The sequence below is a fragment of the Lynx canadensis genome, chromosome E1, assembly GCF_007474595.2.
Source record: "Lynx canadensis isolate LIC74 chromosome E1, mLynCan4.pri.v2, whole genome shotgun sequence".
Taxonomy (NCBI): Eukaryota; Metazoa; Chordata; class Mammalia; order Carnivora; family Felidae; genus Lynx; species Lynx canadensis.
The window spans coordinates 44,380,793-44,394,538 of NC_044316.2; the positions used below are offsets into that span (position 1 = coordinate 44,380,793).

General features: G+C 44.2%; 1 protein-coding gene across 3 annotated transcripts; it reads left to right on the forward strand.

Moving 5' to 3' along the window:
- The first annotated feature begins 180 nt into the window (after positions 1-180).
- METTL2A (methyltransferase like 2A) lies at positions 181-12,360 on the forward strand. Of its 3 annotated transcripts, XR_004342883.1 has the most exons (10): positions 203-315; positions 523-614; positions 1,411-1,454; positions 2,334-2,689; positions 3,738-3,787; positions 4,122-4,182; positions 6,131-6,270; positions 8,093-8,199; positions 10,192-10,257; positions 11,072-11,666. XR_004342883.1 is itself a non-coding variant. In XM_030295781.2 (9 exons), the coding sequence occupies exons 1-9, from the start codon at positions 206-208 to the stop codon at positions 11,224-11,226; spliced, it is 1,137 nt and encodes a 378-aa protein (XP_030151641.1). In that variant the 5' UTR covers positions 181-205; the 3' UTR covers positions 11,227-12,360. The 3 variants fall into 3 exon arrangements, 2 of the variants coding, with proteins under 2 accessions (XP_030151641.1, XP_030151642.1); XM_030295781.2 differs by lacking the exon at positions 1,411-1,454 and having other exon boundaries at positions 181-315; positions 11,072-12,360; XM_030295782.1 differs by lacking the exon at positions 1,411-1,454 and having other exon boundaries at positions 226-315; positions 523-624.
- Positions 12,361-13,746: the final 1,386 nt, after the last annotated feature.

Consider the following 13,746-nt stretch of genomic DNA (forward strand, 5'->3'; position numbering starts at 1 on the left):
ACGCCCCGCCCCATTCCCCAACCCCATCCCCAACTCAGGCCCCGCCCCAGTGGGCGGAGCTCGAGCACCAACCTCCACAGGGGACTGCCGCGCCCCGCCCTGCCCTGGTCCTTTCCCGCCCAGACTCCGCGACTTCCGGAAGGGGGCGTGGCTCCGCAGGAAGTTTTCTCTTTACGGAAAAGTAAGTATATCCGGCTCCGGTGTCATGGCTGGTCCCTACGCCGAGTGCGCGCCCGCTGCCGTCGGCCAGAAGAGGCAGCAGTTTGGGAGCCGGTTCCTGAGCGATCCGGCGCGCGTCTTCCACCATAATGCCTGGTAACCGCCCTGCCCCTCGCCTGGCCTGCGGCCCGCCCTCTGGCCCGCCGCCCCGGGCGCTGCGAGAAGCCCCTGACCGCCGGCCACGAGTCCCGCTGCCCTGCTTGAGGCGCTCTCCTCCCGTGGGAGAGGCGCTCCGGGGCCAGCGACTCACCCTGCCCGCGGCTGGAACGTGAGGCCTCTAAGCTGCCCGTTTGATTTTCCCAGGGACAATGTTGAGTGGTCGGAAGAGCAGGCCGCGGCGGCGGAGAGGAAAGTCCGGGAGAACAGTACCCAGCGAGTGTGCCAGGATAAGCAAGGTGCGCCCAGGTGGGCCCTCGGTGGTATCTGCAGCCAGTGTACTGCTGAACGAACTGTCCACGAGAGGCAGAGAACCGAGACCGCCGAGAGTCTTTGTTACTGGACTTGATACCGAACTCGGGGGTAGAACGGGAGGGGGGGGTGGTGGGTTAGGACGGAAAAGGGCGTCACCCTAAAATCTTGTTAGAGCAAACAGGGAGTTTTGTTTTGGGCTTTATTTGAGAGTAAGTGTATCTTGATATTTTCTAGCGATTAAGTTTTAGTTACGTTGTCTAGACCCATGTTAATGTGACTCGCCTTCGTCAACCGTGTGGTCACGTGATTGGCTTAGAGGCTGTGCTTTCTCTATGTGATTGCACTTTTACTGAGGAAATGTGATTGAAGCTAGATTCTAGTGATCTGATTCCCAATGTTGTTGGGGGAGGAAGCCAATGACTGGTGAATGTGTCTTTTCTTCGCTGTGAGGATTTAAGGCTTCTGCCGAGGAGAGCTGGGTGAAGCAGAGTGTAGATAAGTCTGGCCAAAGAAAAAGAGGCCCCTTCTGGAGAGGTGGATGATTTCACTGCAGAATATCTCTGGGTACTAAAACTAGTACTGATTGGGCCTTTTTCCTAAAAGACAATTGAAAGTAGGACTAGAAACTGAGAGGGTAGCAATCCCACAGTTCAGTGTAACAATTAGAAGATTCCAGTTGCAAAATACTCACTTTACATGCTTTGACAGAGACTAGATCAATGCAGGTTAGAGTTGAAAGGGATTTTGAAAATCATGTAGTCCAATATCCTCTTTTTACAGTTAAAGAAACTTGGACCACAGGACATTAAGTGCCTTTCCCAGAGGTAAGCAGTTAGTTAGTAGTAGCAAGGGTGGAACGAAAATCCAATTTCTTAGATTTGTATTCATTTCTACTACACTAGTCAAGGTCTGGCAAAAAACCAAAAACTGAAGCCTTAAAAAAAAAAAAAAAGAAAGAAAAAGAAAACAAAACTCAAGTCTAACACTGCCTTGATCACCTTAGACTACGCGTAAACAGTCTACCCTTCTCGAGTCTCTCCTGTCCTCCATCATCAAAACTCTTCTCATCTGAAGACATTTTTCGCTCTTGTCCGCATTTCTCCTTTCCTTTTAGCCTTGTTTCTATTTTTTAGTATCTTGTGGTATTACTGAATTCATTTCTTAGCTCCACACTCTATGAAGAGCCACAGACTGGAGTGTATTTTAAGAAGAGCTGCATGTATCATAACCATTGAGTTTACATGGGGAATAACTGAAGAACCTGGGACGTTTCACTTGTAAAAGAGAAAATTTAGAGGTGGAAATAACTGCCCTTAAATGCAAAAGAGTTGTTCTGTATGGCCCTAAGAAGTAGTAGAACTTTAAAAAAAGAAGAAGAAATGAAATAGGACTTTTTGATCAAAAGACAGATTTTTTGCTTAATGTTAGAATTTTCTAGTAGTTAAGAGCCACCCAAAGATGTGGGTGGAGAATTGGTAGTAAGTTCGCTGGCAGAAGCTGGACTCCCTAGAAGGACAGGATGCAGAGGGAGTTCAGGTAGGGTACATGATAGGACTAAAAGATTTCCAGCTCTGAGACAATGGCTCTGCTTGAGGATACTTTTAGTATAAAATGACATTCAATGAGACAGAATGGTATATGACATTAGGGACAAATAAAATCCTGAGAGATGGTTTTTTAAACTCTTCCCTTAATGTTCACAGTTGATTATGAAATAAATGCCCACAAATATTGGAATGACTTCTACAAAATCCACGAAAACGGGTTTTTCAAGGATAGACACTGGCTTTTTACCGAATTCCCAGAGCTGGCACCAGGCCAAAGCCAAGATCACTTGGAGGATTTGCCCTCCGACAACAAGAGGAGTGAAGTACCTGAATGTAGGACCAGTGAGGATGGACCTGGTTTAAAAATAGAACAGCACAAGTGTTCTTCAAATAGTCTTGAACATGAAACACAGACAGCTCCTGTGGAAGAAAATGTAACTCAGAAACTCAATCACCTGGAAATCTGTGCTGATGAGTTCCCTGGATCCTCAGCCACCTACCGAATACTCGAGGTAACCCCCCTTTATTGTCCTGATAATGGGGTTAATGAGGCTGTCGTACACGTGGGTGGCCTAGGGAGGCTGACCACAAAAGTGGTGAAGAAGGTGCCTAGACTTGACTCCTATATTGGCCTAGAAACACCTCCTTTTTTTTTTTTTTTTTTTTAGCTAACGTTATGTACTAAATTCAGACCAGATATTTGGTGGTTGTAGCACACAGATACATCACCTGGGGTGCTACTTGGGAACATCGTACTGCCCTGAACGTTGTAGCATCGTGCTGTACCTACCACCTAGAAAAGGGTCCCGAGTCACAAGACAAAGTCTTTTACTTCTCTTGTAATACAGTTAGAACATGGAGGGGTTAGTTGGGATGGTGCCTGCTTCTCCGGCATGGGAGAATTCTTGTCTTCCTAGTTGGGGTGGTGTGGCTGAGGCCAGACGGTGACTATACACTCCCCCAGATTACCCTAGGGTTGAGTATACTTCCTGCATGACCTTGTCAGTAGTCCCTTACCCTCCCCAAGCGGAACGGGACCTCTGCCTCTCTGTCTGCCTCATAGTTACGAGGATTGCATACATTGAGGTAACATGTAAAATGGCTTAGAATCGTGTCTGGCAGGTAGTGAGTCCTTAGTATATGGTGGTGGTTTTTATTATTACCACACCCAGACTAATCTTATTTGTGGTCCCCTTTTCATAAATTTTTCAGCTTAGTCAATTAGAAACATTTTTTCCAGTAATGATATAGTGCAGTTCAGTAAAAAAATATTTCATCTGTAGGACTGTTGGCTAAAGCTGAAAAAGTAAAAGCAATCTATGCCCTTTTTTCCATACCAACTCCCTTCTGCTGTTGAAAGCCCATGCTTTCAAAGTCTTCTATGGCTGCCTCTTTTAGACTTTCTGAGGTCAAGGTCAGGGAACGGCATGGGTACTATTTAGCTCTGGTCACCACACCTTCCCTAATGGAGTTAGGAGGCAAGATTATTGATTATTTATCTAGCTCCAGGAATTAATTTTTTGGAAAATCCTGTAACTAAAAGTTCATTTCTGTCTGCAGGTTGGTTGTGGTGTGGGAAACACAGTCTTTCCGATTTTACAAACTAACAAGTAAGTGTGTTTAAAGTTTAACTGTGTGACCGCACAGAGGAGAAAGGGCTGTGTTGTTTCTCAGAACTTACTGCAGCAAACTGGCAACAATGGTTATTGGGCACCATGGGTGACGGGAGATCGGATTTATGGTCTGGATTTTTTTTTTTTTAATGGTCTTGATTTAATTTGATTTCTAAGTTATCTTTGTCATCAGGAAAATTAGTAAGATTCAAAACCTGTTCCATTGTTAATATGTGGTGTCCTTGATATTTTAACCTCTGCTACACAGGAAAGAGAACAGACACAATTCACTTTATAGTCTTAATTGTTACTGTTTTTCTGCCCATTTCAGTGATCCAGGACTCTTTGTTTACTGTTGTGATTTTTCTTCCACAGCTATAGAACTGGTCCAGGTGAGTGTAATTGCTCCTATCCATCATTTTCACTGGTTAGAGGGGAAAACGTCTTCTAAAAGTCAGGGTCTCTAGCAATGTTTTTAATTCTTGTGTTTTTTTAAGTTTTTATTTATTTTTTAGAGAGGGAGGGAGGGAGGGAAAGAATCCCAAGCAGGCTCCGCACCAGCAGTATGGAGCCCAGTGTGCGGCTCGAACTCACAAGCCATGAGCCAAAGTCAAACATTTAACCCACTGAGCCACCCAGGTGCCCCTTTTATTTCTTATTCTTATGTGGTCCGAAAGTGAGAGATTTACAGGCAGCAGTAGCGGAAAAAACTAAACATGAATACAGAACCTCTCACTGGCCAGCTGTGGAACTTTGGGCCTGTCTCCTGACCTCTCCAAACTTTCCTTTTAAGGATTGAAATGAGAAGACTGTTTCTAGTCAGAATTCTTTGAATTATAAGTCACAGAAACATCTAGACAAACTCAGCCAGTGAAAGAAAGAGAAGGTCATGCAACCCAAGGACATAAAGTGTAGCCAGGACTGTAACTGAGCCCTAAAAAGGTGGCAGATACCAAGGCAAGTTGACTAGCCAGTAAGATGGCACCACCCTCTCCTCCTCCTATCTCAATACCTCCCTCAAGTTCATGGTTTCCTATCAATCATAGCTCAGTGCCCATTTGTCCTTTGTTTGTTCTCTGTTTACAGACCAACTTTCTGTAATAGGTTTTTCCTGGTTTTACATATGATCCTGACATGCTCACCCTTACCAGTCCACCCTGTTCAGGGTTCTCAGAGCCTCACCACAATGACTTGTCCTGATTCCAAAGTCCCCAGGAATAGTCTGATTGACCCAGCCCAGCTGATAATCTACTTGCCCTGTTTGAATTAGCGGGGGCCAATGAGGAATAAAGTCACATTTTTGGAGAAGAGATATGGAAAGGGAAATTACCCTAAAATGTGTCTGTTACAATCATGTCTAATGCTTGTAGCAGAGGAGCTCCAGAATTGGTAGTTGTGTCTTTCTGGAGTTACTTTCATGGATCCAGACCAGGTGAATATTGAGGCTTATCTTTTGTTAGTTTTGAGGTTTTTTAGTTAATTTTATGGTAATAAAATATAAAGGTAAATTTTCCACATCTAGAGACATAGGTTTTCCTGGAGAATTCTGTGGTCTATGTAATATGGTATAGTTGAGTTGGGAGTTGTTTTAAATCATGCTCTTAAATGTTTAAATGTCTGTATGTTTTATCTCTCTCCTGATGGGGGTTTTATTTTTCCTTATGGCCACTTACCTTCCTGATGATTTTCCAGTCTTCAAATCTAACTCTGCATCAGAGTAAAGAATAAAAGTAGAGGAATGAAGAACTCTAGTTTTAAAAGTACTGGTTAAGGGCACCTCGGGCTGGCTCAGTCAGTGGAGCATGCAACTCTTGATCTTGGGTTGCAAGTTTGAGCCCCATGTTGGGTGCAGACATTACTTAAAACAAAAATCTTTTTTTAAGTTTATTTATTTTCAGAGAGAGAGAGAGAAAGCACGAGGTAGGTAGGGGCAGAGAGAGAATCCCAAGAATCCCAAGCGGCACTCTCAGTGCAGAGCCCAATGTGGGGCTTGAAGACACGATCTCTGAGATCATGACCTGAGCCAGAGTCGGACGCTCAACCAACTGAGCCACCCAGATGCCCCAAAACTAAAATCTTTTAGAAATAAATAAACAAAAGTACCATTTGGATTCCACAAGCTCCTCTCTGGAATCGTTCAAGAATCTTAACCTTTGAGTAAGATTGCGTGCCTTCATGATTAGACTGATAACCCTCAGTGGGCAGTAGCTGCAGTTACACTTAAAGCAAGATAAGATTTCCTTGAGGCCGTGTGAATGTGTGTGTGTGTGTGCGCGCGTCTGTGTGTGTGAGAGAGAGAGAGAACATTTTCTAACCTGTGTGTCTCTCAACTGTCTGCAGACAAATTCAGCATATGATCCCTGCCGGTGTTTTGCCTTTGTTCACGATCTGTGTGATGAAGATCAGAGTTACCCAGTGCCCACGAGTAGTCTTGATATCATCATCCTCATATTTGTTCTTTCTGCAGTTGTGCCAGACAAGTAAGTTGGAGGTCCTTTCACCAGCAGTGTAACAAAAACAAAGCGTTCGTCAAAGTTGGGCCCTGAGTAAGAAGGATCCTGATAGGCAGGGAAAAGCCACTCTGTCAGTGTTACGAGTGTCTCATCCCTTTTCCTAAATTTGCAAGTTCCCAACTTCTCTTTCAGCCTCTAAACCTCTGCCTGTTGACTGCAGTGATTGGTCATCGTTATGGTTTAACATCCCTAAGGAATGGGAGAGAAGTCTTTAGTGGCTGTGTTTTTTTAATTTTTCTTTTAAGTAATCTCTGCCCCCAGCGTGGGGCTCGATCCCAAAACCGCAAGACCAAGAGCCACACACTGTACCAACTAAGCTAGCCAGTCACCCTTCATTGGCCTTTTTAAATGCTTGCAGCAAACCAAGCTTATTAACAACACAGAATTTATGGTGAACCTTAACTCAGGTGTTCCTTTATGCTTAAGTTCTTTGGAAAACTGCAGTTACAAGAGAATTCCATAAAATAAAGTTTAGATGAAAGGAAAGTCAGTTGCTGAACTCTAAAAGATGCTGTTAAAGCTTCTTAGGGACACCTGGGTGGCTCAGTTGGCTAAGCATCGACTCTTGATTTCAGTTCATGTCATGACCTCAGGGTCATGAGATCGAGCTTGAGGGGCTCCTCGCTCGGCATGGAGCCTGCTTCAGATTCTCTCCCTGTACTCCACCCCCACCCCCACCCATGCTCACATGCACTCTTCTCTCCCTTAAAAAAAAAACAAAAAAAAAAAAAAAAAAACTTCTTAGACATGGGCAACCAGCTGTTCTGATGAAGTACTGTCCTCAGGAAGCAGCATCAGCCAAAGACCCAGAGGAGTGATTGATTTTCTTTAGCTCCCATTTCCTTTAGGATGGCACTGAGTCATCTGACCTAACACGGACATTGTGAGTGTGGATAAAGGCAGATGCAGGACAGCCCAAAAGCCAGGCATGCTTCTAAACATTAATAACTGCAGAAGTTCAGGGGCACCTGGCTGGCTCATTCAGTAGAGCATGTGACCCAATCTCAGGGTCATGAGCTCAAGCCCCACATTGAGGGTAGAGTTTACTAGATAGATTTTTTTTAAAACGGCAGAAGTTTAACTGCTATAGACTTAAAAACTGACATGGACTGAAACAAAACATTAGAATTAAAATTCATTATTCAGTTATTTAAATAGACTGTGTAGCACTTATACTTCTGAGGTTAGCACAGCCGAAACCCCCACGAGGACTGTGTATGGAAAGTGCAGTCAGAATGGAAAGCTCTCTGCCGAGGTGCTCATTTGCATGCTGACTCACCCTGTAAATTGCAAGTTCTTAGGGTTTGATCTTCAACAAATGGAAAGACACAGTCTCTGCGCACAAAGAGCTCGGGCCTGGGGGGGCAGGCAGAGGAGTCCACCGACTAGTAGTCCTCACTGCAGGTTTTCAGCGTGGCGCCCAGAGAGGCACAGGCGCACAGGCCAGGGGCGGCTTCCCTGGGAAGTAATCGCAGGAGTGGGCAGTGAGCAGATGCAGAGTGTGTAACTTGGCCCATGGTCGAACTTTCCAGCAGAAGCAGGTTGTCCTCGGGCCTCTTCATACTGAAGGGACTGGGTCGAAGCCACAGTTGTGAGCAGACCACAGAAGGCACATCAGAAGCTCAGACACGCGCTCCTGTTCTCATCTGAAGGGAGAGCAGAGGAGCTAAGATTTCAGGGGCCATGTGTCAGCAGGGTTACGAAGTCCACTGGCTCTTCCAGACGTGCTACAAGGAGAAGGGACCCTGTCCTTAAGGAGACCTGATCTTCCTTCTCTGTTGCCCCACAGGATGCAGAAGGCTATCAACAGGCTGAGCAGGCTTCTGAAGCCCGGAGGGATGATGCTTCTGCGAGATTATGGCCGCCACGACATGGCTCAGCTTCGATTTAAAAAAGGTATCGTGGGAGTACCTGGGGGGTTAAGTTAAGTGTCCAACTTCGGCTCAAGTCATGATGGCGCAGTTAGTGAGTTCAAGCCCTGCAATGGGCCCTGAGCAGACAGCTCAGCCTGGAGCCTGCTTTGGATTCTGTGTCTCTCTCTGTCTGTGCCCCTCCCCCACTTGTGCTCTATCTCTGTCTCTCAAAAATAAATGAACATTAAAAAAATTTTTTTTAATAACTAAAAAATAAAAAAGGTATCATGGGGGCACCTGGGGGGTTCAGTCGGTTAAGCGTCCAACTTAAAAGTTCAGGTCATGATCTCATGGTTCATGAGTTCGAGCCCTGCATTGGGCTCTCTGCTGTCAGCAGAGAGCTTGCTTGGGATTCTGTCTCTCCCTCTGTCTGCACCGCCCCCCCCCAAATAAATAAATAAACTTTAAAAATAAAATAAAATAAAACATATTTTGCTACTGTAAGCAAAACAACAGATTGGCCATCCGAATAGATGTATAAATCCGTGAAATTGATTAGAAACCTAGAGTTACAGCTCCAATATGAAATCATTTAATACATGACAGAGGTGGTATGTTTTTGAAGATTGTGTGATCTAGGTATTGGGCAAATCTTTAAAACCAAGACCACTGCATTTAGAAGAGCTAGTTTTAGAAAAGACATTTGATTACATGAATAATTTTAAACAAAGTATGGCCAAAGGTACCATTAAAACAGTTTAAAGACCGATAATTTCGGTGCATAGAACAGATAAAGACTGCATTATTATCTGTGCTCTTCGGGGACTGTTGGTACGTTGATAGGGAAAAGATCAGCAACGCACCCAAAACACAGGGAAGAAAATTTTAGACTTGATTCCCAGAAGAACATATCCAAATGACCAAAAACAAACTTGAGGGTAACAAAAATTAGGATGAGATGACCACTTCTCTAATCTGCCAACTCACGAAGAGCTATGCTTCTCCATTAATGGTTTTTGTTTTTGTTTTAAGATTTTTTTTTTGAAGGAGAGAGACAGAATGTGAGTGGGAGAGGGGCAGAGAGAGAGGGAGGCACAGAATCCGAAGCAGGCTCCAGGCTCTGAGCTGTCAGCACAGAGCCCGATGTGGGACTTGAACTCACGAGCCGTTAGATTGTGACCTGAGCCAAAGCAGGGTGCTTAACCGACTGAGCCACCCAGGCGCCCACTGGGTTTTTTGAGCACACTGGGGCTATTGACTCAGTCTAACAGTCCTTTTGGGAATTCCTCAAGAACTAGCATGTAATACATATGTAAGCAAAATCTCGAAAACCAAGTGAATGCCTCTGGAGAGGGGAATCTTGTGCCTGCCGCGTGGGGTAGATCCCTTACTGTTGGTCTTGGAGGGGTTTCCGTTCTGCATTCCCAGATGAGAAGAGCAGTGTACAGACAAGTATTTTAAAGTTGACCCCACATGTAGGAGTAGCTGGAGAGAAATAAGCAGAAGTGAAGCAAGTAAGATCATATTGGCATTCAGAAGGTACAGAAGGGCGACGTACCAGGTTGGTAAATTGACGTTAGGTCAGAGGGCTTGGCGGCTGAAGGGAGTCCATAACCAAAACAGCGTATGTCTTGTACTTGTGAGCGAGTGTGGGCACGTGGACAGACATGGGAAATGGTCATGGTGTCTATCTCAAGTTTCCTCAGACTCAGCTATGGTCCTTGGCTTTTATTTATTTACTTTTGTTTTACAAAGAGTATGTGGTATTTATGTAGTCAGGGAGGGGGGAAAACACCTTCCAACACGAAACAACTCTAGAACAGAAGGCTGAGGTTCACATGTGTGATGTAACACTGCATTTCGATCACTCCCCTTGGGGTCCTCTTCTCCGAAGATTCCTGCAACGTGCCCAGAGCAACCAAGAAGGGGTTCTGTTCTCTGCCCAAGAAATGGTATCACGATGTACGTTTGATTGGCAGTGAAATTCGAGGAAGTGCTTTAAAGTCTCTCTGATGTTTATCACATCGCCCCACAGGTCAGTGTCTGTCTGAAAATTTCTACGTGAGAGGCGATGGTACTAGAGTTTACTTCTTCACACAAGGTATGGAAACGCTCATCTTTCTTCATGCTAACAGCCCCCCAAACACCAGATCAAATGTTGCTTGATACAGTCTCGGAAGTAAAACTGTCATGCCCCTTCTGCCTTTTGAAGACTTTTCCTGCCTTTCCAGGCCACCTGAACGGTTCACTGTTCTCCATACGGGCTCCGCTTACAGGAGCCTTCAGTCCTCTGCTTTGCTCCTCAGCTGTCTGCGCTTCCTCCCTGTGGCTTTGTCCCAGATGGGAAACCTGCCCCTTCGGCAAGACCCCAGTGCAGCTGGTTTTGCCCTGTAAGCCGGGTTGTCCTGTAGGTGCGCCAGAATTAGGCTGTGCTCCCCGTGCCCCGGCTCCCAGGTGTAATCCAGAATTGCCCTCCTCTGCGGCTTGCCCTGCCTCGGGGTTCCTCCCCCACCAGTGCCATCCTTGGGCCCTTTATTGTGCCACATACTTCTTTGAGCTGTTGGTTAAAATATAGTGGAAACTCTCTGCTAAAAAAGTGGCTTTGACATTACGTGCATAGAGATTTTGCATATAACCTGAAGGTGTCCATAAAGCCCTTGAAAATTCTTCCCTGTCTGCTCTAAGGCTCTCCCTCTGGATTCCAAGGGGCCCTTGCCAGAAGGTTTGGCTTCCCCCATTTAAACATGAACTTAATATTACCAAGCTGCTCCTACACTTCTAAATAAACAGCCCTGCTGAAGCCACTTGTAATACATAAATAAAAACAGTCTCACGGAGCCCCATTTAATATAGGAAGTGGTGGACCATGTTTTTTCTTTAGCGGAAAATATGTAAACATCTCTTTTCTGAACCAGATGAGCTGGATACACTTTTCACTACGGCTGGACTGGAAAAGGTTCAGAACCTGGTGGATCGCCGATTGCAAGTGAACCGAGGGAAACAGCTGACCATGTACCGAGTCTGGATTCAGTGCAAATACCGCAAGCCTCTTCTGTCCAGCGCTGGCTGAGTGGCACCTGCTCCTGACGCGTGAGCTCATTGGAGCTTTTTAAAAAGAACATTCACAAGTGGTGTCTTGTCGATGTGGGAAAGTCCAAGGATTCAGACTTGAACCTTAAACCTAGAAAAAATTGCTTTTTATCAAGATTCTAATAATTGTGCTTCCAATTTGGGAAGGCCTTTAATATGTACTTTCCTAAGTTTTTTCTTACTTTGAGATATCAAAGAATCTTTCTTGCCATTTTGTAATTTATCATAACTAAAATTTCATGGGAATCGTGAATTCAAAAGGCATCAAGAATTTATTTCCATGTGGAAGTATTATACGTGATAAAGTATCATCTGACTGTGAGTTGCATTAAATTATTTCGGAGTTCAAATATCTGGACTAGGCAGTTGATATATACGGTGAATAAAGGTCTCGTTCAGCGAGAAGCACGTCAAGAAGAATCCTCTTTCTTTGGATATTTTCCTGACTCAAAAATACTGCCTTAGGGGCACCTGTGTGGCTCAGTTAAGCGTCTGACTTTGGCTCAGGTCATGATCTCTCAGTTCACGAGTTCAAGCCCCACATCAGGCTCTGTGCTGACTGCTCAGAGCCTAGAGCCTGCTTCAGATTCTGTGTCTCCCTCTCTCTCTGACCCTCCCCCACTGGCGCTCTGTCTCCCTCCCTCTCTCCCCCCCCCTCAAAAATAAACAATTAAAAAAAATTACTACTTTAAAGAGAATCAAAACATGTCCTTGTTACGTGTTTATTTAGTCATGGTCTCCACTTAACTCTAGTTCTGTGGAATTTTAGACACTGTTCCCCCTCTAAGTAACCTATTTCTCAAACAGTAAAACGATCTAGACTTTTCTTGGATGTAAATTTTAAAAAATAAATAAGTAATGGGAAAAAAAGATCTTGACATTTAGCAAACTTGTCTCGTTTTTTTTATTGTGCCCTTAACTGTTTGACACAAAAGGAATTGAGAACTTTATTTTAGCCACATGACTGTACAACTGAAAATGATCATCATCAGTATTGCTTTTTTTATGTTCTGCTTTTTTTCAGTTACCACTCCTACATGTTTCCCTCTTGGTGGTTCATAAGTTATACAATGTATTCTTAATTTTTACCAAATAAAGAATTTTCAGTTCTTCCTATGTTTTGCATGTTCAACTCAAATATTCCCATAATTGCTTTTTATCATTGTATTACATGTGGAAATGTGATAAGAAACAAGCAATTTTTTTTTTAATTTCAAACGTAAAGAAAAGTACCAATTACCAAGAATATTGCAAGAATAGTCCATTTTCTTTTCAGAATAGTTTTTAAGAATAGGTTGCAAGGTGATGTCCCAACTCTCCTGCATATTTTCATGTATAATTCCTATAACTAAAGACATTCTTTTTTTTTTTTTTTCAACGTTTATTTATTTTTGGGACAGAGAGAGACAGAGCATGAACGGGGGAGGGGCAGAGACAGAGGGAGACACAGAATCGGAAACAGGCTCCAGGCTCTGAGCCATCAGCCCAGAGCCTGACGCAGGGCTCGAACTCACGGACCGCGAGATCGTGACCTGGCTGAAGTCGGACACTCAACCGACTGCGCCACCCAGGCGCCCCAAGACATTCTATCACCAGATAAATCCATCAGAAGTAGAAATATGAAAACATCCACAAGATAACCACGTTTTCCCAATGTTCCCAATAACCTATCACCAGAAAAAAAAGTTGCATTTAGTAGTCATATCTCGGTCCCCTATACTCTGAACAACCCAGGCGTGTTTCAATGGCCTTGACATTTGAAGATCACAGGCTATCTTGCAGACTGCTTTCTCATGATTTGGTTCAAGTGACATTTCTGGCAGGAACACTGAGTGATGCTGTGCTCTTCCCATTACATTCTATCAGGGAATCGATTTTGAATTACCCTGTTATTGGTAATGTTAACCTTGAACACTTCATTGAGGTGGTATCTGCTGTTTTTCTCCACTGAAAAGTTACTAATAAGCATTTCATAGGGTAATGCTTTGAAATCGGGTAAATTACCCATTCCTCATCAATCTTTACCCTCCATTTGGCATCTGTGTTCCAATTTCTTGGCTGAATTACTATGATGGTAGCCTGTGAGTGTCTCCTAACCCTACCATTTTTTCTCCATGTATTGGTTCTGTAAGGAAAGCTTTTTTTTCCTATTCATTTACTTCTCTTAATCTGGATTCAGATTTCTGTTTTATTTAGTGATTATTACATCTACTGTCATTGGTGCTCCTGTTACCCCAGATTTGGCCAGTGGGAGCCTCTTCAAATGCTTCTGTGATCTTGTGACTGTCCCCACGATTCTCAGAGCACTTCAAGCACAAGTTGTTCCAAGCTTATTTTACAGTTTCTGAATCCAGCATTTCCCCCCAAGAGGTGCTGGTTTCTTTTAGTGCAGAAAGGTATTTAGAAACCAAGCTGAGTGTGCTCATTGCTCCTGGTATGTGCCCGTTCCCAGCCCCCTGAGTGGATGGAGCGCCAAGATATTTGCATGTAGGTACACACA

Coding starts and splice junctions, on each gene's coding strand:
- METTL2A (XM_030295781.2), top strand. CDS start 206: ATGGCTGGTCCCTACGCCGAGTGCGCGCCCGCTGCCGTCGGCCAGAAG. Junction 2,690..3,737: donor CCACCTACCGAATACTCGAG/GTAACCCCCCTT, acceptor TTCTGTCTGCAG/GTTGGTTGTGGTGTGGGAAA. Junction 10,258..11,071: donor AGTTTACTTCTTCACACAAG/GTATGGAAACGC, acceptor TTTCTGAACCAG/ATGAGCTGGATACACTTTTC.